General features: G+C 45.2%; 1 protein-coding gene across 2 annotated transcripts in view; it reads right to left on the bottom strand.

Moving 5' to 3' along the window:
- The window catches only part of SCARB2 (scavenger receptor class B member 2), a 1,272,731-nt gene that overhangs the window by 753,629 nt on the left and 492,457 nt on the right, over positions 1-26,645 (bottom strand). For both annotated transcript variants that reach the window (XM_069626318.1, XM_069626317.1), the window contains one exon: positions 14,301-14,458. In XM_069626318.1, the coding sequence (XP_069482419.1) occupies positions 14,301-14,392 (92 nt within the window). In that variant the 5' untranslated portion in view covers positions 14,393-14,458. The remainder of the gene's footprint in view (positions 1-14,300; positions 14,459-26,645) is intronic.

Below are 26,645 nucleotides of genomic sequence, written 5' to 3' on the forward strand. Positions count from 1 at the left end.
ATGCCACTTCCTGTTTTGTCAAGGAGTGAACGGCCGTGTTCCATCGCTTCCCGTGATGTCACTTCGGGGTGTAGTCAAATGACATCACTTCCTGTGATGTCATCAGAGGTCAAGGGTCATGTGCTATCACTTCCGCTACACCTGGCATTTTGGGGAAGTGACGTCCCTGGCCAAAATTGATCTGCTTATATGGCTGCTAAAAGCAAAGGGATTCCATCGGAATCCATTGTAAATGATGTCTGCCATGTGTACATGTCAAGCAGCATTTTCACTATTTGAAGTTCGAAGGGTAAAAAGAAGGTGAAAGGGCGACTCCGTCTGTTTTACTCCTCCTTTGTGCACTTCTTATTGCAAATGATGAAAATGGTGTACATGCTTTTTTTACGGACCACTGTGAAGAAAACGATTATCACGGAGGTAATGACACGTAGGTATGTTTGCATGGAACCAGTTGGCCACTTCAGTCAAAAGTATCTCCTCACAGGTTGCTGGTGACGATCTAACCAGACTCTTCCAGGCAGTGCCAGTAGCTAAAAAGCTTCCGGCAATTTCGATCACTGAAGTGTAGATCAGTACAAATCTGCATTTTGGTTCCAGTAAAAGGGTTGTCATAAGTCCGGGAATTTTCTATTGGCAAAATGTCACATAAAAAAAGGTGTATTTGTCCCTGAATTTCCATAACTACGCATTGAAACAATGGCACACTTGGAATAGACATAACCAGAAGAAAATGATTTGCTCCTCTTTTGTGAACTGTCACATTTCTTTATAGTATTTGCTATTGTGTCATTTTGAACAGCCAAAAGAGGCGACTCTGCATTTACAAATCATTCTCGCAGCAGTTACACTTAGAAAATGCACAAACTAAGCATTTACATTGTAAATTATGCACAGACATGCTCAATTAAGCCAGGGTCATATACCACTGTATTTTGGTCAATGACAGGCATCTGCAAATGACCACGTTATGTTTCTTTTTTTAAATGGAGTATGAATTTTTGCGATCACAAGAAATCCCCCTTTGCATTATAATGCTGATCCACAGGGATATATTACATTGCCTGTGAAAACATGTTTTCCCGATACCTTATTGGGGAAAATGCTTCCTTTGCCCTCTTTTTTGCACTATTAGCAGTCTGAAAAGTGTCTGAAATGTTCTATCTGGACCACACCACAACAATTTGGATTGGCTGCCCACTGAACGAAGGATTACATTCAAGAATGTATGCATGCCTTCCCCTCCCGCTCTCCATGCCCCCCTGCCTACTGCTCCATGGGACCCAAATACTTCTCCAAGCATCTACATTGATACATAACTCAGCGATCCCCCAGATCGAAAATAGCAAATAAACTGCAACGCGTGATCAATAATACATCAATATTCATACATTTGGTGACATTTTTCCCTGGCCCCAACTCTGGATTAGCCTCTCCACAGGACTAAGGAATTGGGAAGATCTCTAAAATGCAGGTGAGCATCTAAAATAGAAATTTTAAACAAGATGTTCCGAGAAAGGGGAATTAAACTTATCAAGCTCTCAATGTGATCTTTGCTCTACAATGGAACGGCCTATTGCTGCTTATATTTCTACTTAGTTCCAGGAAGACGTGTTTAGTTACAAAGCTGTGGAATGGACCAATTGCTCCCTCTTTTTCCGTTTGACCCACTGCATCCTGAAGAGAATGCCTTTGCATGTGACCCTTTATAAAGCACTAAGAAAGAATAAGTTGACCTTTGCTTCCAATGAGACACGTCAATTCACTGAAATGCGAGGGGAAATGCACCCTTTAACAACAGTGACATCACAGAAAATGCCACATGATCTTGCACCCTGCTGATGTCACAGGAAGTGACATTAACCTGATAACATAATAGGAAGTGAAGGAGGATAGCACAGGGGCAATGCACTGGTCTTGGAAGCAAGGCCACGCAGAACAACAGAGGTTTGAATCCCAGATCCACGCTTAGAAACTGAACGTGGGTATGATATTAGGCGTGTTATAAAAAAAGTTAAAAATAACTACTACGTTTAAGATTAAGACAACAATAAACAAGCAAGTTAAATGTTGTTTTAGTTGCTCACTGTATATTAATTAAAACAATAATAACAACTAGTCGTTCCTGGCATAACATATGCCGTTCCGGTGAATCGTAGGTTCACTTCTGTCCCTCTTCGTAAATATCAGAATTTCCACTGATCACTTCCAGGAAGGGGGCGTACGTCCCTGTGACTTATTAATAGTCATTGAAAAGTCTAAACGTATAGATAACTGTCTTCTTTTGACTTTGAAAGGCATATTTGTTTTGTATTAGATGGAATGATGGGTATGCAGGGTATAAGAACAGTATCCAAGTTCCATCGATTACACGGGCCTCTATGATTTGTCTTTGTAGACATGTAATTGTCAACCTTGTTCCATTGCAGAGTCCCTTTGATTGCATAGGATTGCGTAGTAGCATAATTACAGCACCTTCTAACTGTGCTCATTCTGGTTGTTAAAATGCCAGCTGCTGTTTACGTGGAAGACAGAGGAGGACTTTGCCATTTGGACATCAGGGGGCAACCTAAGACTGATACATTGCATCAGCCGAGTATGGAAACATACCTATAGATTTCTGTTCTTATACAGTGTTTCATATCGGATTCCTTCTTCTTCTAGGTGCTACAACAGCAAATACTGTTAGTATCCAAAGTAATGCTACTCACTGAATCAGCCACTGAAGGATAAAGGACTGAGTTGGCCCTAACGCAGGATTTGAATTTGGGAAGTGCAGGTTGACCATGTCTGAGGCGAGCACTTAAACAAGTCAAAAAGAGAGCCTCACATGCCAAGGTACATCCCGGCTCAGTGTCAGGTGCCGAGGCTCACCCCAAGATCACATGTTGAATACATATTTGAAGTGCAGTTTTATATAAGCACCCATCATATACACAAAAACATTCTGGCCTATTGTACGCTCAAATACATCTCATGCCCTGTTCAGTCACATGCGTTCCATCAAGTCTCATTGCCATGTACAGCATTGGGTATCCCGTACAGCCACATGTGCCTAGGTGTTGACATCCTGCATTCAATTCTCATAACGAGACACAATATGCCAGCTGAAGCCATCCTATGCCCAAACGCAGCCAGGCCCCATTATATGATCCGAGTGCAAACACATTATGCAATTTCCAGCTGCAAGTATGAAGAATAGCTTCACGTGTCCAGCTGTGGCTTCTAGTACCCAGCTAGTCCACATGTGTACAGATACAGGTACCTTTCATGACACATTCAGTCTCACACTCCCAATTCTACCCCTTTATCTGGGGAATGCTGGTTGGGGATAATGGCTGGTGCTGCTTGAGGAAGTGAGCAGTGGAGATATACAATCGATAATCATTCCTGCTCTCCTGAATCAAGGTCCAACCAAGGTCCTTCCTGGTGCTTCCTAGAGTGAACTGAAGTCAAGAAAAGCAGGGGCCCCAGTGCAGCAGGGAGAAAAGACCCTAACAACAGATTACACACCATAAAAGGGCAAAGGTTCTGAGAGGCAGGGGAGGGAGCTATATAGACTGCCAGGCCAGTGGGGATGGTCTCTTCATAGCAGAGGTTCCTCCCTTATTTCTCCCTCTGAGTAGTGGTACAAATGGTTACCACCCCATCCCAAACTCCTCGGCTGCAAATGGCAGGCTCCTGAATGGCTAAGGGGAGGAATAGAGTGGTACTTCCCAACCATTTCCCAACCCTTAGCCCCTCAACAGCCTCATATTTGCTGCTGAAGGGCATGGGGAGGTGCAACGGTGTGAACAAAGGAAGCAAATATGGAGTGCAGAGACCCCCCTTTTCTGTTCTGCCCCAGGAATCGTAACCGGTAAATGCAGTTAAACCCAGAGGTTAGTCAAGGGTAGCCCCAGAGGTGGCCATAGACAGTGCCTAGGTAGCAGCTGCCAGGAATAGCATCCTGCAAATCACGACCATGCATGAAGCAACGCTCAGAGAGGGGCTGCAAACCCAGGAGGTTGGCTTCCCTCCTGTGAGGTTCCCTTCCTGGGACACCCCCCAGCTTTCTCAATGGTAAGCACTGGCAGACTTTCTTTTTGACACATCTGCTTTCCCTCTAACATCAGCATTCCCATAACACTCTGAAGGAGCCTGCGGTTGTCAGGGCGGTGGTATATAAATACTTGGCAATACTTTATGTTACAGCATCTGGCCGGCCAATCATCACAGTGTCTCTGCCTTTTCGCTCAAACTCCCATGGTTCCTCCTGAATAGGCTATATAAGCCCTACAGTGACTTGTCTCCAGTTGAGGTTCCCAATAAAAAACACAGAAATCCATCACTCATTGCATGGCTTTTCCCCCTTATCCGCACCATGCCCTCAGAGTATTATAAACGCCCTTGGATACACCTGCATTAAACCAGTTCTTATATCAGCGAACATACATATATATTATAGCATCATGCATGTACGTCAGAGCAAAAGGGGCCAGAGAAATTCGGGGTAGTCGAGGAAAAGTAAAAATGTTGACTCAAATGCCTTCCACCCCTGTCCCCCCGCTCCACCAAAATAAAATGTGCAAATGTGCCTCTGCAGTATGCATTGCAATTCAAAAGAATACAACTAGGAGATGCACAGACAAAGAAAATAGAAGCAAATGTTAAGCTTATGTTTATCATCCTAACTGTACCTCCGTTTCCAGTATTGCATTAGTAACGATATGAACAGCAGGAATTATTGAGAGACGAAAACTTCCCACGTATGCTACATCCCTTCTTCAGGGAATGGTAGAGCATAACTTTTTTCAAAGTGTCACTTCACCGTGACCCGTTTGCCGGCTGTGACTTGCGTCTAGTAGTATTGCCTTTCGCTACTTATTCACCAAGTACAAGAAAAGTTGCCAGAAACACCTAAAAGAAAAATTACAGGGTCTATTAAAATTAAGCACAGTCAAATCTCCTCGTATCTGAAATTCCTTGTGAATATTGCACTAGATACATATGTCGCTTCTATTATTCAAGGAGAATAACTTGGAAAGATTATGTAATGTGTCCGTCGAGCCTTCGTTGTAGGAGGCTCAAAAGGGAAATGTTAAACCATGATTTAGCTGGAACGAGAATGATAAAACAAGGCCTCCCACTGACAGAATATAAAGTCTGCTGTCCAACCCGGATGATGCTTGTATGACAGGATCCTTTTCAGTTCTTACCAGTATCATTCATAAGATCCTGCCCACTAACAAACTGCTCAGACCAGTCGCAAGAAGGCACGCCTTATTCGAAAAGAAGTGTAGAGTCGCTAAGCACCCTCTTGTTAATGTAATGAAAAATGTGGATGCTTCAATAGATCCAAGAAGGCTTGTCCGTGCATTTTACAGAAACACTATAAACCAGGCAAAAAGAACATATGAACTGCAGGCACGGGACTGCATGTTAATCGCTAGTAGCTCTCGCGATATCAAGACAATTCTAGAAACTAGTAGCTCCACGTTCCTCAAGTTCTAACCAACTAAAGAGGACCTGACAGGGTATGTTACTGTCTCCAAAGGCTTAAACATTCTGCAAGTGTGTATGGCAGTTCCTTCGAGGACATGGGTAGTATAGCTCAGTGGCAGTGTGCTGGTCTTGGAAACAAAACGGCACAGAGCAACACAGGTTCGAATCTCGGGTTCATTTACACACTTAAGTAGATTATCTAAGACATCAGAGATGGTTTCACATACATGATCATCATCATTATCCATGTTTCTATCTGTGAAGACAACAAACATGAAATATCCACTATGGTGTCTGGAATTGGAATATCAGAAGAAAACATGTTAGTGCTGCATTAACACTTTGAACAAAATAGTCTAGATTAACCACACATTCTTGATATGTGTGTGTACCGTCACAAGAGTGACAGATCACTACCCTGGCCAAGACTGGAGTACTAGTTAAACTGCACTACTTTATTTTTGGAGGGATAACACAGGATGGGCAGAACACCAAATGGAGGGAGCAGTAAGTGAGTCTCATCTTGAGTTGGGAATTAAAAGGGGCCCATCTTCTCTCCAAGGAGATTGAGTTGTAGTGTCAGTATGAACCTAAGAGTCTCCCGTACCGTTTTTCTCAGGATTGCCAGGATTCCCTCCACCACAGATCTCTTCAGGATCTTCTTCACGGTTTAGTTCTGGCTTATCAGGTTGCACTGAAAGCACTACCTTTTAAGCCAAAGCTAATGTCATGGTACTGAGCGCTAGATGAGAATGAGGGCTTCCTAATCGAGATGACATATGAGGGTGGATACATACCCTGTAGGGGTTGTTTGGTTATGTGTCCACCCATACAACACCCATCTGGGGTTTAAACCTATGTCAATTGCCGCCCATTCCCACCCATCCCTGACAAAAAATACACCCCTTTTGCACTCTTTCCTTGCATTTGTATTGGGAATCAAATTTGGCAGCCATTTTTTATTCCAAGATGACAGCCACCTATGTTAATAATTTTAAAAAGGTACCCTACCTGTTATTTTTGCCTAACATATATGAACAGGTGCTTTTCAGTAACACAAGGCTTATTTTTTATTTTAATACAATTATAAGAAAACTTATCATTGAAAACCAGTGTGCCTATGTTGTCACTGAAAATGGCCATTTACTTGCTTAGAGTGTCAGTCTAGTATTTTTTGTGAATGGGGAGTTCCTTTCTGTAAGTAATGTGATGTAAGCAGTCCCTTATTGTACGTGGCACGTGTTAGTGATGTAAGCAACATTTAATTGGATTTGAAGTGTGTGCTTGTTTCAACAACATAGCCATTTTGAGTGGACATCGTGAGTGAAAGGGAAGGCTTTTTGTTTGCTATTTGTTAACCCACAGAAGCCCTTTGCACGCTGCATCAGTGTTCCTTCATGTAAGTATTACTGAGCATATGTTTATACAGAAACTGTGTGGCACAATGGTTAAGGTCTGTGACATTAAATCAAATGCAGCTTTAAGCCAAGGAATACAGCGTTCTAATCTTGCCTGTGTGAGTTTTATGGAGTGGCTATTATTGCGGCTCTCGGAGAGGCTATGTAGGAAAAACCTTACAGGTTGCATAGCAATTAGTATATAATAATTCCAGATTACAATCCAGATGGTGAAGAGTTGTTAATGTTTAAAACTTAGGATCTAACATGTCCAGCAAAGTGATTTCCTTATAATAAATGTAATTGAAAACCATCCCAAGATCTTCATATGGTCTTGTGCTTATGGTACTTGTCTTTGGTTCTGACAATCTGGGTTACAATCCTACATTTGGAAGACAAAACATCTTCAATCTTAAAAAGTGCATTATTTAATTCATCAACACAGCAAGGTCTGCAATCTCAAAATAGAGGGTAGACGCCATTGGAAGTCTTTCAAATGGGTAATGGCGAGCGTTGTTGACTGCTCCCTTTGGTTCCATGTTTAAATGATTGCCTTTGTTCTTGCACCCATCTCACCCCACAAAAGTTGGTCTGCAGGCCTTTGATATTTTGCAAGCACAAAACGGAATTAAACAAATAAAGTAACTTATAGTTTTACCACCTGCCTTAAATGTACTTATGTGGCGCTTTATTCTTTGCGAGAGATATTCATTTTACTGAGCATACTTTTATCCTGAAGCTGTGTGTCACAATGGATAAGGAGGTGTGTGTCTTGCAGCAAATGCAGCGTTAGGAAACACAGGATTCTAATCTTGCCTGGGTGAGGTTTTATGATCGGAGGCACGAGTAAATGCGGCTCTGCAAGAGGGTATGTAGGAAAGACCTCACAGGCTGCATAGCAGTTAGTATATAATAAATACAATTTATGATGCAGATAGCGAAGAGTTCATGTTTAAAACGTGGGATTTAACAAGCCTCGGCAAAGTGATTTCCTTATAATATATCTGACTAAGAAGAAACCTAAGCTCTTGTCATCTTGTGGGTAAGTGACTTGCCTTTGATTCTGACGAATCTTACGTTCAGAAGACAAATATCTACAAACTTAAAAAGTGCATTTGTTCGAGAAAAGGAGATTTCTGCGTGTACTACTGCTGTTTTAAGGATTATAAAAACCTTCCTGTGGTGCGGAGCGCAAGCGCTGACTTCAGCGACAAGTTCAGTCGCCGGTGCCTCTATAAGAGAAAGACGCCTCCTCTACCTCGTGTACTTTGTCACTCCTCAGTCCGACGGAAGGAAGGAGGGGGAGAAGGCGTCTGGGGTGAAGGAAGGTCTGAGCCTTCAAAGTACTAAGGCGAGGGGGATCAGAGATTCCAGCTGTGCGACGCTACTCCCAGCTGCAAGGACGAAGTCGCTAGTTGCCAGTAAGCGAAATGTGAAGTCAGCAGTCATTAACATTTCATTGACACCTTCTCACGTGTGCGTGCCCGACTGCCCTCAACAGTTTAATGTAAACACTCTCTCAAAGTCCGAATGCCTTACATCTCCCCCACAGCTACAAACCACTGATGCTGCCGATGATAACCAGAGCACGCCGAAGTTACTGCCCCCCCCCACCCCGCCAGATGTCCAGTCAAAAGCTCCAGAGACATGTAGCGTATATCTATCTCCGGGGGTACCCACGGCTTCCGTGGCTTCACCCTCGAGCAAAGCCTTAGCAGTTTTGAAGCTGAGGAGCGATAATTGCCTGCGGTCGGGGGAAAACCACAAGAGATGGGGACACAAAGGCTCTTAATGACTTCAACTGTGACCCCCGGTGTCAACAACACATCTGTCATTGTCTTTGCGACTTCCATTTCCCACATCAGACCTAATCCAAGGTGTCTGTAACGTGAATAAGGAGTTTCTGGCAAAAGTCTTCGGATTTTCCTTGGTGAATCCAGACTGCCTAAAATCTATGGATCTACACAGGTACCCAGGACATATCAGACATGGCTCAAGCGCACCCTGGTGTACGGTGGAAACAAGTCCTTGCTCAGGTACATAACAGTGATCATTTAACAGTTGCCCCTTTAGGGCAGGACTTCGCTAAAGTGTCATCTCCAAGGAAGAACCCCCCCACTACCACTGTAATTGACGAGCCCAGTGCCCTCAGTAACATTGGATGCCGTGGGCTTGGGAAACTCGCTTTGTGAATCTGTCTGGGACTCCATTGGTCTGAGTGACAACCAACTTCATGAACCAGAGGTTCAACATGACATACTAGAAGCAACTTCGCAAGTGTCCAAGGCAGTTCAGTGGTGCGTGGCTGATGGTCTTAGTAAAATTGCTCTGGCATCAGACGTCCTTGTAAAGACAGTACTTATCACAGGGGCGTCATCAACTACTCAAAGATCAAATAAAACGGGCCCAGAGAGGAGAGGCGCTGCCAGCACTAAATTAATGGCGTTCTTCCACCCTAAGTTGAAAACAACACAGACCAACTTTCACGACCTAACAGGTGAATTATCAGATGCAGAGATGTTGGAAGGTGCAGAGGACAGCCTCACTCCCACTCCAAAGTTTGCTAAGCGAATGGAAGAGCGAGGTGTCCTGCGTGGGGCTGGGCCTGCAGGGCCACATCAGGAAGTAGTAACTCCATGGGGATGGACCTGTCTTCACGAAATCAACCTGAGGTCCATGTAATTCAGAGGTCCCTGCAATGGGACAAATATCTGGAGTCGACTGAATCTACAGCCTCAGGCCCTGTGATCAGAGGGGGGTCGAGCCAAGGCTAGCACAAGTAGGAACCACTTCATTGTGTCAGCTACGGGCCAAACTAGCAACAGGCATGGTTCGAAAAGTTCAACAAGCCCTGACCAGACTATCCACTGGTAGTGGAAAGAAAGGTCAGGGGAAAGGAAGCAGCAGGGAAAGTGGAAGCAAAGAGCCTGCCCAGAAAACAACCAAGTTATCAGGATCCTCTCTACAGACCATGGATAACAGTTAAAAAAAAAAAATCGTTCTGGCCCAATATTTGCAGGATTCCTGGTACTCCTCTTCCAGCTCAGATTCCTTCACGGAGCCCTCGGCAAGTGGCAAAGCCATCAAAAGAGATAGATCCTCTTCGGCATGTCTTTTAGGTCATCCAGGGAAGCCAGATCTACTAACTATTATGTCATCAATAACCATCGCTTTGGCTCTGTTCACCAAGTTATACAAGGCCTTAAATGGCACCGTGTAGAATCAAACTACAGTGTTGGCCATGGTCCACTCCAAACATCTATTTGTGGAGGGCTTTATAACAGCAGCAGAGCTACGGAATTCAGAAGCAACAATATCAAAAGGTCAACCGGACGCCGCACCAACCTTTGATGGGAAGGTGAAGTCGGCTACACGAGATCAGGAAAACCAAACACTCGGGCTCTTCCTTGTATGAGCAGGACTCGCAAGAAAAGGTCCCACTGTCAACTTTAAAAGCCGACCTACGAAAATATGCGAATGCCGAAGCCTGGCAGTCAGCGACTTCACCAACTGGCGATGTGTTAAAACAAAAACTGGATGTCGCCACCCAACCATCAATTAAGTCAAAAGACACCAACCTAAATAGGGAATTCCCAATTTCTGGCCAAAAAAGAAAGAAGAAGAAGAACTCCAAGGAACAACTGTTGACAAGCCAACCAGAGCAGAAATGTTATCGTGTTGTGAAATCTACAGATTCTCGGAAATACGAGCGAACTTTTAGTCTCTCCAGGTTCCTCTCAAGATCTGCATGCTCAAGAAGCCGTTGCAAAAGGGGTGAAATCAACGCACCCTCTGTTGATCGTAGACGATCCAGATGATTCAACAGGCGAGGATCAGGTGGAAGACGAAGCCTTTACTTCTCAGGAGCTTATGAACCTATCAGTGTATTCTATCACTGAGTCTGAGCTTGAAAGAGAGTCTTCACCAGGACTGAACAGCGGCTAGACAAGCCCCGCACCAGGTCTCGCATGTGAGAATTGAGACGTTCAACGGGGGGCTGAATGCTCCCCAAAGTTCATGACACTGGAAGAAAGAAGACTTAGAGCTGAGAAAAACTACCATTGTACAGGGCAGACTAGAGGTAACAACCAGTTCACCAATAAGGATTTAAGGTCCATCCATTTCAGCTCTGAGAAAGTGGAAACGGAGTTGGGCCCAAGACAGGCCAAAGCAGCACCAGAGCATCCTAACCAGTTGGCCAAGTCTGACAAAAGCCAGATCCCGGATTGGAGGCCCAAACCTTGTCTATAAACCCCAATGGCCCGCACCTAAAGAGGAAAGCATCAGAGTTCAGGAGCACCTCGAAGTGGACGGAAATCCAACAACAGGGCGAGAAAAGCATCAGCTCTGTGAAACTCGAGAGAGTAGTGGATAGGGAGGTTGACTTGATATTGACCCGCAAAGGCGTAATGGACTTACTTCAATGCATTCCATACCTTCGCCAAATCACCTCAGACAACCTTCGGTTTATCTAATTTGTGGATGAATCACTCACAGAGAGCGTTCATCTCCACACAACCTCTCCCATAGTGAAAGGTAAGCTGCTGGAAGCAGCAGAAATCAAATGTTGGACTTTGACATTACAGCTGTGAAAGATCTTGCAGAAGTCATCTCGCCTGTGAACGGTATGAAGGAGGTGAGGCACAGCCTACACCAAAGTGAGCAACTTTGGAAGGCAAATGAAGAACCATCTGGAAGGTTTGAACTGGGAAACCAAAGAAAAAGGGGAATAGGGCAAGTTACATCAGAGCAAAAGGGAGCTTCTTATGGTCCAGGTAGAACCAACTTAAGTATCACAATACACGCTGACAACAACAGCGCCCTTACAAGAAAGACTGAGATGCCACAAGAGAAAAAGCCCAGAGCTTCGGCCAATACCTCCTGGTTCTGGCTCTCGGGGGCGTTGGCTCACAACATTAGACCATAGCTGCCGAAGAGAGGATATCTTCCACACCCAAGGTTGGCATCGTGGAACACAAGAGTTTTCAAAAACCATACCGCCAATAGCGATGTAAATTTAGGTGCTTTGACTTAGTGTGTCTCCAGGAAACTTGGCTACAGACGAAACCATGCTTGGACGGATTTACCGTAATTCTCAGCCCTTCCAGAAAGGGCCTTAAAGGAAGACCACAATCCGGCCTTTTGACTGCAATTAAGTTAGAGAGTGATCTCAAATTAATCGAGGTGGGACTTGACAATCTTTTTGCTCAGGTGACCATAGTGGGGTGGTCCCCACCAGTCAGATCATCAAGAGGTACAGGAATCACCTCTGGCATTTACAAACTTATACTGGAGCCCGAGGGCAACGTTGACCAAAGGCTTTCTCGACCTTGTGACCTCACTGATATACGGCGTACACATAAAATATGACTTGTGCAACATAATTTTGTGTGGCGACTTGAACACCAGGTGCCTGTCATTTACTCTTCATGGAAATCTTTATGTTCTGAAATCTTAATATAATAGTTGGGACGTAGTATGATTTGGATTTTTGAGCAGTGTACTCAGCATAAAAGTGGATACAGCTTTATACTATCTGCGATTCTGCAGTAATGTCAAGGAGTGCCCCCCTTCTCACCCGAGTCCGATCTTTGCTGGATTTCTTGGTCGGTGCCTTCTTACGGACGTATCGGGTCTTGAATAAGGCTGCACGAGTCTCTTCCGACTCCAGCGTGCGTTCAAAGTTCCGGGATGCAATGATCCAGGAATCTGGGAAATTAAGAAAGTGCACTACACAGCACACGAGTCCAGGAAGTAAGAAAGAAAGGAGAGGGACTAGGAATGGAGTTAGTAGGGACAGAATCAGGGAAACAATACAGTGCGCTACGGAGCACACGTCTGGTCGCTACTTCGTAATAGCATTGAGACGTGCAGAGCCGTGGGGAAGTGGTCTATTAATAGAACACGCTACGTCCAACGTGTAGAGCGAGGAAGGTGTTTCACGCTGGACGGCCATGTTGGGAGTACCAGGGAGTGTAAGCCCCGTTGAGACAAGGACCAGGAAGTCCAAAAGGGGCGCGTTCTGTAGGTCATGACAAGTAAAGTATATGCTTGTTCCTAGGCACAACAGGAAACTTGGGGAACTTTGTGGGACGACCAAGATTGGACGGTGAAGGTTGTTTTCTGTGATTTGAATGGCCTCTCGTTCCAAATATTTTACTACCTCAGTGTTATTAGATGTGACTGATGTCAGTTTTGACTTCTAAATGCGTACAGTGGGTTATTGTAATTGTAATTGGTTATTCATAACACGCTTAATACCCAGGAGGTTTCTAAGCACGAACCCGGGGATCGAACCTGTGATGCTCCGTGTTGTCTTGCTTCCAAGGCGAGGACGTTGCCCCATAGCTATGAATTAAGAGGGAACCTGTGTCTTCTTCGTTGTGGGATAAAGCATCATTTAAAAGAGTTGTATGGCATTTTTTGTGTGTGAATAATCCAAGTAAAACTAGCAGAGAATGTGACTCCCAAATAACAAAACACAGTTACCCTTATAATGTTTTCTCTTCCATTTAAATCAGTCTGCGATTCCTTGGTGGTGCACCCAAATAAAACATGACAGGCTTGCTGCTATTCAACCTAAGATCATAGTGGGCCATTAAATCAACTTTCCTTATTACTAGCCTCTAAAGGGCCTGCATAATTCACGCTAATATCACCACTTTATTACCCAAGGGCCTGCAGAATTCACGTTATTACCCTATTAGCATATAATCCTGATAATCCTGATAATCATCTTCTCAGACTACAGCACGTCTGTTGGGAGTTCATGCAAATCTTGGCACAATCAGTTTACAAAGAGATTAAAAAGGGGCAAACTGCCACCCTGCTGGACTTCTTGGGAACAATGTAAATATTCTGTCTTTGCCTAACCCGAACTTTGGCATTCAAGATGACGATATATTTCAATTATACAAAAATCATTGCTGATGTCCTGCGTCACATCATGTGTGTGTTATTCAACAATGCGTGCCAAGATAAGGCTGCATGTTTAACTATCACTGTGTTTTAAGGGTCTGCATTTTAACCATATGTACCCCTTCCACATATGTTGTATTCAGTACATTTCATAGACACCCCTTGCCCACTGCCAACAGCGGAAACACATTACAAGATAAGACTTATGGGCAGTCTTTGAATTCTGGTCATAACACAAGTATAGTGACCAGTGTTTGCAACACTGTCGGCAGAATCTTGTGAGGCATAAGAGCTGCCTCACAAGATTCTTGCTAATTCATTTCAAAATTATGATTGAACACCCTCTGAAAGCTTCTCAAAACACCTAGTTGAGGTTCTGGTTTTTGGACCTTTTTCCACTCACTAGCCAGAACGAAGCAAAATCTTTTTTCAACTTGTTCTTTAACGTCATTGTAAAATGGGGCTGCATTTTTATGTAAGAAAGCCTGTACAGGGGTCACTTACCTGTAGGTATAGGGCCCCTTTTCCTCCACTACAGGTGTCTCTCCATCCAGCACTTCCATTGGATTCGTGACATTGAAAAAGTAGAACTGCATGTATACAGGCGGAGGAGGATCCTTCCATGCTTGAAAGGCATCTGTTCCATTTTTTAAAGCAGCTGCCTGAAAACAAACAAATGATAGGCCTTTATTTTCACGCTGTCACTGGCAAAGAATATAGAGGATGAGTGATAAAGAAGAGGGTTGCCTGAAGATAAAGGTAGACAATTCAAAATGCTCATACAGGTATGGGTTTTAAAAAGACAGTGAAAAAGTTACCTTTTTAAGGAACACTAGGACAGTGACAAAGGCAGGTTTTAAAAGGCCTTTGCCAGCAGAGGCATAGTGAAGACAATAGCTTCCCTTTATGATTAGTAGAGGCTGCCTACATTAGAAACCCAACAACCACAATTAGACAATTCATTCCCATTACTTGAATTATGAGGGAGTTCCAATTCTGTAAGAAGACATGGAGGCAAGTATAATTGTTCACTTGCTTTACTTTTATTTCAACAGCAAACAAACCTGTTTAAATGTAAACTACATTTCCCAGCATCCCTGAGATCCATCTATTGCTTATTTAAATGTATTGGCTTTCTCAACCAATTGGAAGTCATTAATCTCTGAGACCCTCACATCCTATCGTTAGCACTCGGCAGGGGGGAGCCAGCCAATCAGGTTACTAGGAACGCTTGCTTGACACGCCAGTCTAAGCCCGCGTTCCAAACCATCTAGCAGCCGGCGGCCCGCACTGCCATCTTCCCCCCACCCTTACCCCTTTTTCTATTTTTAATCCTCCCGCCACCAAACTTACCTTATTGCGGCTGCAGCGGCACTTGCCGCCCCAGCTGCACCTTCCTCTATGCTCAGAACGGCCGCCATGGAAAGGGAAGAGCGACTCCATACGGAGCCCCACTTCCCTTTCCATGGTAGCCATGTTGCTAAAGGATTTTCCCTCGTACAACGGGATGCTGCATGCGTCCTGTTGTAGGAAGGAGACATTTTATTTTTTAGCACCCCGGGTTGCCGCTTTGGTAACCCGGGGTGCTAAAGGCGTTAACAACTAATCCAACCCACCAGATGGGGTGTTATCGGCCTGGGGCCCTCTTTAAATATCCTTGCTTTGCTCAGGCTTTGAACTCGGGCCCCGGGCCGATCCCACCAGATCCGGCCCGCCAGATCGGGTGTTACAGCAACATGACTGCTTTCTCTTTCTCCGATGCAAACGCTCGGTCTTGTAAAAAAAGCTCCGTCCAGCAAACCGAAGACCTTGTGATCCAACATGGACCACGTAATCTTCAATGGGACGAGAAGAACGGGAGACCCTGGTATGCTCCCAATCATTGCCATCCAACTGGAAGACTTCTACTCTGAACCTTGTGATAAGGCCAAGTAATGACACGAGTTATCAGATAAATGTGGTTTAAAAAGAAAGTTATATTTAGTAAACTGTTAGGGAAGGAGTTCAACCAAGCGCCTATAGGAGCTAGGGAAATATCTAAAACTAATAATGACGTTCCTAGTGCAAACAGTTTCAGGGATGGGACAACACAACATAGGGGTTTTCTGAAGGTGTCCAAATCAAAGGTTCTTTACCTAATCTTAAGGTGCCTTGTCCCTCCAGGGGCACCCTATTCTACAAAACAGTGCCCAAGGATGTGGCCAAAAGAAGCCTCCTGACTACACTAAATCACCACACAAGATTTTCCAAGAAGGGTCCAACAAAAGAATTCACAAATCTTAATCTGAAATATCCAACACTAATCTAACATAACAAAACAGAAATGTTCTTTGATATTCCTTGTTTCATAACATCTCTCAAGATCTTTCCCCATGTTTCAGACTTCACTTCAGCTGAATAGCATTCACTTGTCAGTCCCTCCCAGACCATGGGGTTTCAAAGCGTTGACCCTTAGGTCTCTAGCAGACCTTGGGTTTCTTAGGATTCACTTTAAGTATCTCCCAGACTCAGGTTTCCTTTCGGCATTAGATATTCTTACCCTCTTGCAGAGCTTCTTCTTCTTCGTCTTATGTCTCTCTGTATGGTAACCTGGTCCTGGGTGCCACGTTGCAGATGCAGCTTCTGCCCATGGATTATAAGAGTTTCTACTAGACTAGCCTTAGCAAGCTAAACTAGGCTTCCCATGTGGGCCAATCCTTGTGTATCCAGGGAGCCGGGTTTAGCCTGTCTGCTTTATCGTAGTATTTGTGCCTTCTGGGCGCTTTCCAGTTTCTTGTATAGTTTCTGGGCTGATCAGTGTTTATACAAGCTAGCCTGGGATTTGTTTCCTCCCTGAGCGTGCTATGTCGGATCCTGTGATTGGTTGTGTCAATTGGCTTGTTACATTTTTATTGATAGACATTTTGTTCTGGTATGATTGAAGTTGGTCTAAATTGCCTCCCGTGGTTGGCTTAGAGGGTTTATCACGTCAGTACCAGTGTGGAATCGCCAGAGTTTGGGCTCGCTGATTTGCATTGCTCCCCATTGACTTGTGTTTTCCCCAAAAGAGGAGTTGGGTTGCCGAGCAGACAGAAAGCAAGCTGACCCTTGCCACCAGGCTGTGTCTTCAGTTGAGCCATTTGCTTCGCAGGCCCGCAAACCCTTTTATTTATGCAGATAGTGTTTAAAAAACACTTGCGAAGATAACATGCTTGTCTGTAATCAGTATAATAGTTGGGATTCTCTTATGCACGCTGGGCCATTCATCATACCCTGATAGCTGATTGTTTCTCTGTGGCCCTCGTCCACAACTTTAAATAATAGGAGTTGGAGCCAATTGTCTGTATGAAAAGTGGCTTTTTCTTTACAAGGAACATGCTGATTCTATGTCTCTGAGGCAATAGCGAGCCTGCAGTATTCTACCCCTTCCACTCTCTGAGAGGGACATAGGGGTAGCAGCCAGCCCAACCCTTTCCCTAGCAGTATGCCTCACCCAAAAATCCATTCAGCTCACCAAAACCTGAAAATAAAAACAACCATGTGCCCGGGGAGGCAACAGTATGACAATCACAGAGCAGCAAGTAAAATGGGATGGGGCGAGCGATAATTCTTGCCTCTGTGTCATTAATTGTATTAGAACCGCCTCTTACTATGAAGAATTCACATTACTATCAAGTAATGGGGATTCTAATACTATGGCAGGATACGGAGGCAGGTATTTTACTTTTATTCACCACTAACGTAGCTACCACCTTAGCTTTAAAACAGAGTCAACCGACCAATCCGCCACTCTCTGTAGTTTTTGTGTCTAGCTATTGGGCTAAAGTACTTGAAAGCCAAAGCCCCCTTCGTTCAATTGGGCACCAAACCTGGAAACGTTTATGCCGGCTTGTTCACTGACCCACCTTATCCACCCTGTAAGCATGGGAGTAGAAACTGCACTGAAAGGCGCTGGAGAGTGAGAAGAAGCTAAGCAGAGTCATTCGCCGTAAGAGAGCAGGTACCTTCCTCATACTACTTCAAACAATGAACAACACAAATCCACAGATTTGCCAGCAAAGCCAGGCATGCCATTTATCTGATGCCTGTGTTAGTATGGCAGGAATTGGTAAAAGTAATTTCAGCTGGTGAAAAAACTCTCTGTAACAAATCAATCATCCTTACGTCTAACACTCTCCTGCAGGGGGGGAGGGGCTATGTCTAAGAATAGCCAACCCAAAGAATAAGGCCTTCTAGTTCAAAGAACAGGAAGTCAGAGGTCTGCATTCACATCCTACAGAGATGCGTACTTGGACCCTGGAGGCCTCAGATATCACACCCCATTTGAGAAATGTTCCCCCACAGGCGATTCGTCACCATCCACATGCCCGCCAAGATGGCCGACCTATAAATTCCAATGGTCCTGTAGGCGTTTCTGTTTTCCATGTTCTGCTAAGAAATGTATGATGATTACCAAAGGGGCCTGTGACAAAGTTTCCTGCTTGATTCTGGGGACTTCTAGTGGAGTGACCAAGGGAGCTGAGTACCTTCCCGGACTAGTGGACGCTGGGTCCTGGGGTGAGTGGGAAAGATACCCTGATCACTCTCACTTAGCCCCCATAGACACTATGATGCTGGCCCTTTAATAAACATTGAAGAAGTACTCTGGTTCAAGCATCGTCAGCCACCCACCCATTACCAACATTCCTGGAACCCTAATCCGAAGCCTTCCCTCATTTTCTCAAAGCACTATACTTGCAACACTGTCCCTTAGAGAGATCAGTGCTCCAAGTCGTCACTGAAACACATTACATGCACTGAATGACAAAGCATTATTCCATGCCGGGACCTGCTCACACATCATGGGCCCTTCACAAAATCCTATACAACATCGCTCACAGACAAATGAAACGCTCAGAACTTGCAGGTGAATTTGCATAGGACAGTGGACCGCTCTGACAGGGTCACCTGCACTCACTCCATGAACACAACCAACACAGGAAAAACGGAAGATGTTAAATCCCTTACCCCACGATTATTAATATTTTCAAATACTGGCCTCAGTAAAACAGTATACCACAAGTCCAGTAGTCTACCCTAAACCTTGGGTATAACCGCTTTCGAAGTAGGACCCTCTCAGACCATGGGCTTCACACCATTTCAAAGTAGGTTTGGCCAGCAATCACTTCAATTGATATTTTCCCTCCCTGTTCAAGGTCTTTTCAGGCACATAATAATATGCCACATCCCTGCCACGGGTCCATTTAGTTAATGAGGTGCTTTACCTGCAGGTATCCTCTCTTCCATTAGCCTGTCCTCTGTTAGGTACAGCTCTGACTTATCCATTTCCAGAGTAGCTTGTGCAGGTTGGATAAGGTTGGACTGCCTCTTCCTGGGTAGCGTGGCTGCTGTATATCCAGGCATGGTTTGGAAGTGTAATGGCTTCCTTCTTTTTACCTCCCATTATTCCCCCCTCTTTTATTTAGCTTCTGATCAAGAGGAACTTGTTTTGACCCCAACAGTTACAGATGAAATCCTGCATTGGTGCATGTCATTGAGCCATTTTTGGACAAGTTATTGTTTAGCTGGGGCACCAATGAGGACAAATTCAGTCTTGGATGGTTTAAGTTTAAGGTAGGCAGTTGATCATCGCAAGGGAGAGCGCAAGCGTTTGGAATGGAGAAGAACACCTGTTCCGTTGGACAGAGAGAACCCTCCTCCAGTGGCAGAGGGAGAACCCATGGAACTCGGTAGTACACAAGGACCAGTTACCCCCGAAGAACGAGAGAGGTGAAGAAGAGGCAACTTGTGTTTTAATTGCGGAAGTCATGGCCATCCAGTGAGGACCTGCCCAAAAAGGCCTATACCCAAGAGTGAAAACGGCAATGCTCGTCCATAAAAGGAGGGATAATGGCAAGCAATAAACCAGTCTCTCCACAGGCCACAACATCGACCAATCTGGTTTGCCCAATACACCACTTAATAATGCCGGTTAACCTTCAAGGAGCCACTCAGGAACTAACAGATGCAATGGCTATAATTGACAGTGGATCCGCAGGAAACTTCGTTGATGCTTCCCGTTACGCAGAATTGCATGCAGTACCCTCTGGGACCACCACACACAATTAGGACTACAGGTGTAAGCAAGACCAACCTTTGGGATAAGTCTGTACCACACAGTTTGTTGGTAGCGAGCTGAGCAGCGAGGCTTATCTCAAGAGTGAATGTGAGCAGTACAAGTAGTTACACAGGGGACTTTCAATCACAGTGGTTCAAGTAGACCCTTATACTCGAGGTTTCTTGGTAAAACACTTATTAATTTATTACACAATCTTTTATAAAACATTTCACTAGAAGAAGACCACTTAATATTATAGACCAATACACTTCAATACAAAACTCTAGTTTTTGAGACAGTTTGAGCTCCCCTGAAAAGGGAGCAAAATGGCAGTAATTACTTAGCAATGAGCAAACAGGACACAAGTAAGTAGAATAGATTACATATACTTTCTAGGCAGTGCAAATAGTTTTAGTTCACCAGAATAGTTCAATTCAAGTCAATAGGCCAGGCCGAAGTCAATGGGCTAGTGTTCTGGATAGGAAAGAGCAGTTCTAGTATTAAACGGTAAAGTCTTTGCAAAAGTTCTCAGAAGTAGTTTAGGTGAAAAAGATTCATTTGTGGGGTCACAAGCTGATTAGGCCTGCGAGTTGGGAAAGTTTCACAAACTTTCACTGCGAGAGTGGCGTCCTCTCAATCGGGTTGGCACAGTACCTTTGTATGAAGTAAACAAATGTTGCTGAAGTCGTGGTTCCTGCCAGTTCCTGCAGATCTCGCTGTTCCTGAGCCTCAGTCATGGGTACAAGAGGGAGGACGTCAGGGGACTCCTGCAGTGCACAAGATCGTTGAAGAAAGCAAACAAAATGAAGTCACTTCAGTTCCAGTAGCTGTAGATTAAAGAACACAAACCGGTGTCCCTCTCCCTGGTTAAACTTAACCAGCCTTCAGAATGGTATCCAGGTGTCTTATGAGTTGATTGGTCCCACCAATTCAAAGGAAGAAGCCGTCCTTGAAGGAGCTTCTCTGTCGAATGGAGTTTGGCAATTCAGACCTGCAGCAGGGCTTCACTGGGCAAACCAACGGTCCAGTGGTTGCAGCAGCCGTCCGCTTCCAGCTCGTCTTTGGTTCTTTCGTTCCAGTGGTCGACTCTGCCTTCCAGTCCACGAGACTCACCTTTTAAACAGTTTCCTCTTTTTCATTCCAGCCTAGCTGTCACTAACCCAGTAGGGTGGCTGTCCTTGCCAGACAGTCAGCCAGCCAATCACGCCAGAGTGCATTTGGGTCTCCTAGGAGACTAAGCACAGGGCGTTTCGGCCTTTTCCCTCACTTCCTGAAGCTCGCCAAAGGCAAACAAACAAAGGGACCAAACCTGGTTTGGCGTGCAGAGACAAACACTAGAAGGACCTTTATAAAAAGAAATGGCGAAAAAAAAACGGGACCTGTTTAAACAAAGGGGCTTAAGGCGCCATCTTGCAAAACATGGCTCCCGTGAATTTTACCTACCGGTGTTCGCGGTCGGGAAAAATCATGCTAGTTCGTTGTAAAACCACTGCCACCAGCCTTTTCAATAGGAAAGGGTAGCATTTGACTGCTACATGAGTGTTTAGACATAGGGGATACTATCTAACCCCTCCAGCACTCCATTGTAAGATGGTGTGCGCTGGGTCTAGGAACTTGGAAAAGACTAGTAAAGTCAATTTCACTTTACATTCTCTGGGAAACAGTAGTTTATCCCAGAGAAAGTACCTAAACCTTTGGGAAGTCTAAAAGTCATCCCTGTGTCACTGCACTGAGGGTGCTGTGTAACAAACCTGAAAAGTTGATGCCTATGGAGTTATCTAAAACTCCATAATCAAAAGAAATAAACACAGAAAACAAAGTCAAGCAAAAGAGCTGGGGGTCTCTAAGGTAGAGAGGAATTAGCACATTTTGAGAATTCTCCCTAACTGCACAGAAAATGAACATACCTTTAACCGACAAAGAATGGTGCAAACCCATAACTTCAGTAGACAGATCCGATCTCATTTCAGGACCCATAACTCAACAAACCATACCATTAGCCATGAATTGCTCCCAAAGCCATCACAAAGTCATTCAATTTGACGCCATAGCCGCCCCACACTTCCAAGTGATTTTGGGTATCCCATGGCTAAAGTCTCATAACCCTTGGATCAATTGGAAACACCAGAAACTCACCTTTACAGGAGCTGGTTGTTCCCCTCTCTGTCGAGTCTCCTACCAAGAGGAAGAAGCTCCTCCTAAGACATTCCCTTGTATAGCGTTAACCCACGTCCCGGGTCTACCCAGCATATATCAAGACTTTGCTGATGTTTTTCGATCTGATCAAAGCCAATCGATTACCACCACATCGACAATACGACTGTCAGATCAAACTGATACCAGGAGCCCAGGTACCATTTGGGAGGACATAGGCACTCACTGAAAAGGAGAACGTAGTATTGAAACGGTATACAGTGTTTATATCGAATATTGTATATAAAATCCCACATATATCTAAACTTATATCTAGAAAACCTTTATATCGAATATATTTAGGGTGGGGTAAAAGGTTTACATCTTTTGGGGAAACGGTCGGGATTGGTTTTTAGAGGTTGGAAACAGTGCTGCTCTACCCATCGCGCTTGAAAGTCATCTTCAATGGGCGTCCCATATTCCTAGAAAACCCATCGGCCGCCAACATGTGGCTAGAAGATAACAACCTTGCAGATGGTAAAGATGCTCCCCAGATGGAAGATTGAGGCTCTCAGACCATCGACACACGACACATGCTGCCATAAATGGCCACAGTAAGCACAAGCAGCCGGATCTCAGAAGGTAATCCAACTAACAGTTAGCTACATAGAACCGGCCCTCGTTCGGCCTCTCCGCCAGACACCAGCCCTATCCCCCGCAAACAAGCCAGGTCGGGCCAGCCACCTGCCCGACCCAGCTCGTGCCCGATACCCGGATGGGTTTAGACGGCTCGAGAGCACCCGAGCACCACAATGAAGATGTAGTCGCTGGGCGCACCAGTTCGAGTTTTGTTAACAGTTTTGTTAGTTATACAGTCTTCATACCACTACTGCCGAAGAAGCACAGGATGGGTGCATGCTACAACTCTGGAGGCGAAGAACCCGGCTACTCACGTCTGCAGTCTCATAACTTCAGATTGGCAATACTCCAGGCTCGAGATGAGTAGCTGCCAGCCGGGCTCGAAATATTGATCCGATGGCATCACAACTCAAAGTGATGACGTGGAATGTGAGAGGGATGAGCTCATACCTGAGACGGAACCGAATACAGTCTTATCTCCACAGGAAAAATGTTACGGTTGCGAAGCTGCAAGAGACGCATTTTACGGAAGACACTATGTCCAAATTAACAGACCGATGGGCTGGGACCGGGAGAGGATCCCCCTACTCTAAATACTCAAGGGGAGTGTTCACATGGGTGAACCCGAATGTACCCTTCCAATTGCAAGGATTCGAGTCCGATAAAGAAGGAAGGTATGTAATAATGTGGGGCACTATCGAGCAGACTCCAATTTGCTTAGTCAATTCGTACTTCCCGCAACGTGGAATACCATCACATCTCAGAGCAATATGCTCACAATGGCACACCACCGAAATAGAACCTTTATATGGGGGGGGGACTTCAACTGTGTCATTGATGGCTCTATGGACAGGTCAGTACCACCCCCCCCATCCAAGTAACCCTGCAACATGCGCTCTGACAGAAACGCTGGAACAACTCAACTTGGTGGATATTTGGAGGGAACAGCATCCCATTGAAAAGATCTATTCCTATTATTCAGCCCCGCACAAGGACCACACAAGAATCGATTATCTGTTAATCGACAGAGAACAAATACCATTGGCAGAAACTACGGCATATTTAGGAAGATCAATCTCTGACCACTCCCCACTGATTATGCAATGGCAAGTACAGGGGCCTAGACCACAAATCCCCATGTGGAGGATGTTTACTGTCGCCCTCGCCGACCCTGAGTTCAGAGAGGACCTCGCTGAAAAACTAGAAGAATACATCGACATTAATAAAGGCTCAATATCTACCTGGAGCACATTGTGGGAAGCCATGAAGGTGGTGGCTAAAGGTGAAATAATATCAAAAGCTGGTGGTACTCACAGACAATTGAGGACTGAACTCGAAGCACAAGAAGAAGAGATCTCTCGTCTAGAATCCACCTCAAGCATTACTCCAGAGGTCGAAAGGAAGCTGAAGGAAGCCCGCGAGAAATGCCAATCTTCCTGGGACAGATTAGAGAAGTTTGACTTCGCAACATACGCTACCAGGTCTCACAAGGAGTCCGACAAACCCGGCAGACTGCTGGCCTGGCTGTGAAAGCGTGAACGCCCCAGGCACCTCCCAATGGACATACTGGACAAAAACGGGATACGTCACAAGACACAACTAGGAATTAATGAAGCGTTTGCCAAATTCTACTCCAAATTGTACTCCTATGACACACAAATAGACAGAGATTAAATTAAAGAAACACTGGAAGAGATAGGCCTCCCCAAAATATCCAGCGAACAGAGAGAGGCACTGGAGATGGAAATCACAGCAGAAGACGTGACAGGAGCAATCAGATCGCTGGCCACCTGTAAGGCTCCGGGAAGCGACGGCCTCCCGCCTGAATTTTACAAAACATATGAATCCACCCTCACCCCAATCCTCCACGAGGTCTACCAAGAGGCCTACGAAAACGGGGTCTTACCTAACACTATGAAAGAGACAATAATTATTCCCATGCTCAAACGAAACAAACCACTCACTGACTGACTCTTATCGCCCTCTGGCCATGTTAAATTATGACAGCAAGATTCTCACCACTATACTGGCCAGCAGACTCGCTAGGGTCCCTAATCCAAGAGGACCAGAACGGTTTTGTTCCAGGACGCAATACCACAGCCAACCTGAGAAGGCTTCAACACATTATGGCCGAAACCTATGAGAGAGAAGAAGACTTAGCAGTACTATCACTTGATGCCATTAAGGCCTTTGATTCTATCTTCTGGGAGTGGCTCGTCGAGGTGCTGAGAGGATTCGGGATTGGCAAAGGCTTTGTCAGGTGGATCACAGTACTCTATAATTCTCCTGTGGCAAGAGTAAAGACCGGCAGAATAGTGTCTGAATCCTGGAAAATACAAAGGGGCACCAGACAAGGGTGCCCACTATCCCATGCTATACATATTGGGCCTGGAGCCGATTGCCATATATTTTAGGAAACAGTTCTTTGACGCTGGCATCAAAGTGGGCAACGAACATAACATAATATCACTATACGCGGACGATGTCCTTTTATACTTGAAAGACCTCCAGGTCAACGCACTAATCACATTAGATGTACTAGACAACTATGCGAAATACTCTGGGATCAAATTCAGTAGACTGAAATCCTCTGCCTTCCCCTTGGCTAACCTGAGAGGCCTAGAAGAAGCTGATCTCCCGGACATTGGGATAAAGTGGCAACTTGACACGTTTCGGTACCTAGGAATTAATGTGAGTCACACCCTGATGCTCACACACGAGCACAACACGGAAGTAGCAATAACCGGCCTTCGCAGATCCATGAAATTCTGGTCCAGACTCCCACTTGCAATGGTAGGCAAAGCAGCAATCGTTAAGATGATAGTCCTCCCTCGATTTCTATATTTCTTTGTCAACATATGCCACTACGTCAGACCGCCCTTCTTTAAGAAATTAGAGGCACTTATCAAGGACGTCCTATGGGGACCTAGCAGGCATAAATTGACTTTGGCTACCCTATCCCTGCCATACAAGGAAGGGTGACTACAACTCCCAGACCTCCAGTTGTATTATCTTGCGGCACAGCTTAGCCACGTGATGAAGTGGCTCTCGGACAATCCGTCAGCCGAGCTGGGGCTATTGCGACAATCCCCCTCCAAAATATTCCCCAGGGAAACTCTTTGGAACCCTCTACGACAATCCCCAGATGCCCCCCTGATCGTCGAACTTGGTAGGCAGATTTGGACCAGAGCCTGCTACATCAGGCAGGTGAAATATCCTTACTCTCCAGACAACCCCATTCTGGTTGACGTGTGCAAAACAGAATCGGATCTCTCCACAGCTAGGAGGTGGGAGGGAGCTGGAATTTATACATGGGAAGATATGTTTGAGGAGGGCGAATTCAGGGATTTTGAGTCACTGCAGGCTAATGAAGGGCTATCAAGCGGCCAGTTTCTCTGGTATCATCGGCTCAAACAAACCACCAGGAAGAACTGGTGCAGCTGGCCGGAGGAACCCACCCCAGACCCACTGTTACAAGAGATGCACGACCTTACGGATGGCTCTCGACTCTATAAGAGGCTCAACGACAAACCCAACCCCAAAAGTGCGGCACTGAAGGCGAAATGGGAAACAGACCTTGAAACTACGCTTACAGACAAGGAATGGGAAAGAACTTTACTATATCCCAAGAAGGTGTCGAGAAACTCCAGATTCGGTCAGATACAGCTAAACGTCCTATATCGGACGTATATGACCCCACACAGGGTGGCCTCCTTCAACAAACAGGCCTCCCCGGCATGCCATGGTGTGGGAACAACAAACCTGATCTGATCCACATGTTCTGGACTTGCACCAGAACAATGGCGCTGTGGTCCAAAGTTAAACAGACCTGCACAGATGCCGGAATAAGCAGATATGAATGGACACCCGGGGAATGCTTATTAGGGGCTTAGCCCAGACCAAGAAATTACAAACATGTTGTCAAGTTGATGGACATTGCATGCATACTTGCGAAAAGAACTATAGCCATGGCATGGAAGACACCAGGAGGCCCGAGACAT

The sequence above is a fragment of the Ambystoma mexicanum genome, chromosome 6p (assembly GCF_040938575.1).
Source record: "Ambystoma mexicanum isolate Mex_15411 chromosome 6p, UKY_AmexF1_1, whole genome shotgun sequence".
Lineage (NCBI taxonomy): Eukaryota > Metazoa > Chordata > Amphibia > Caudata > Ambystomatidae > Ambystoma > Ambystoma mexicanum.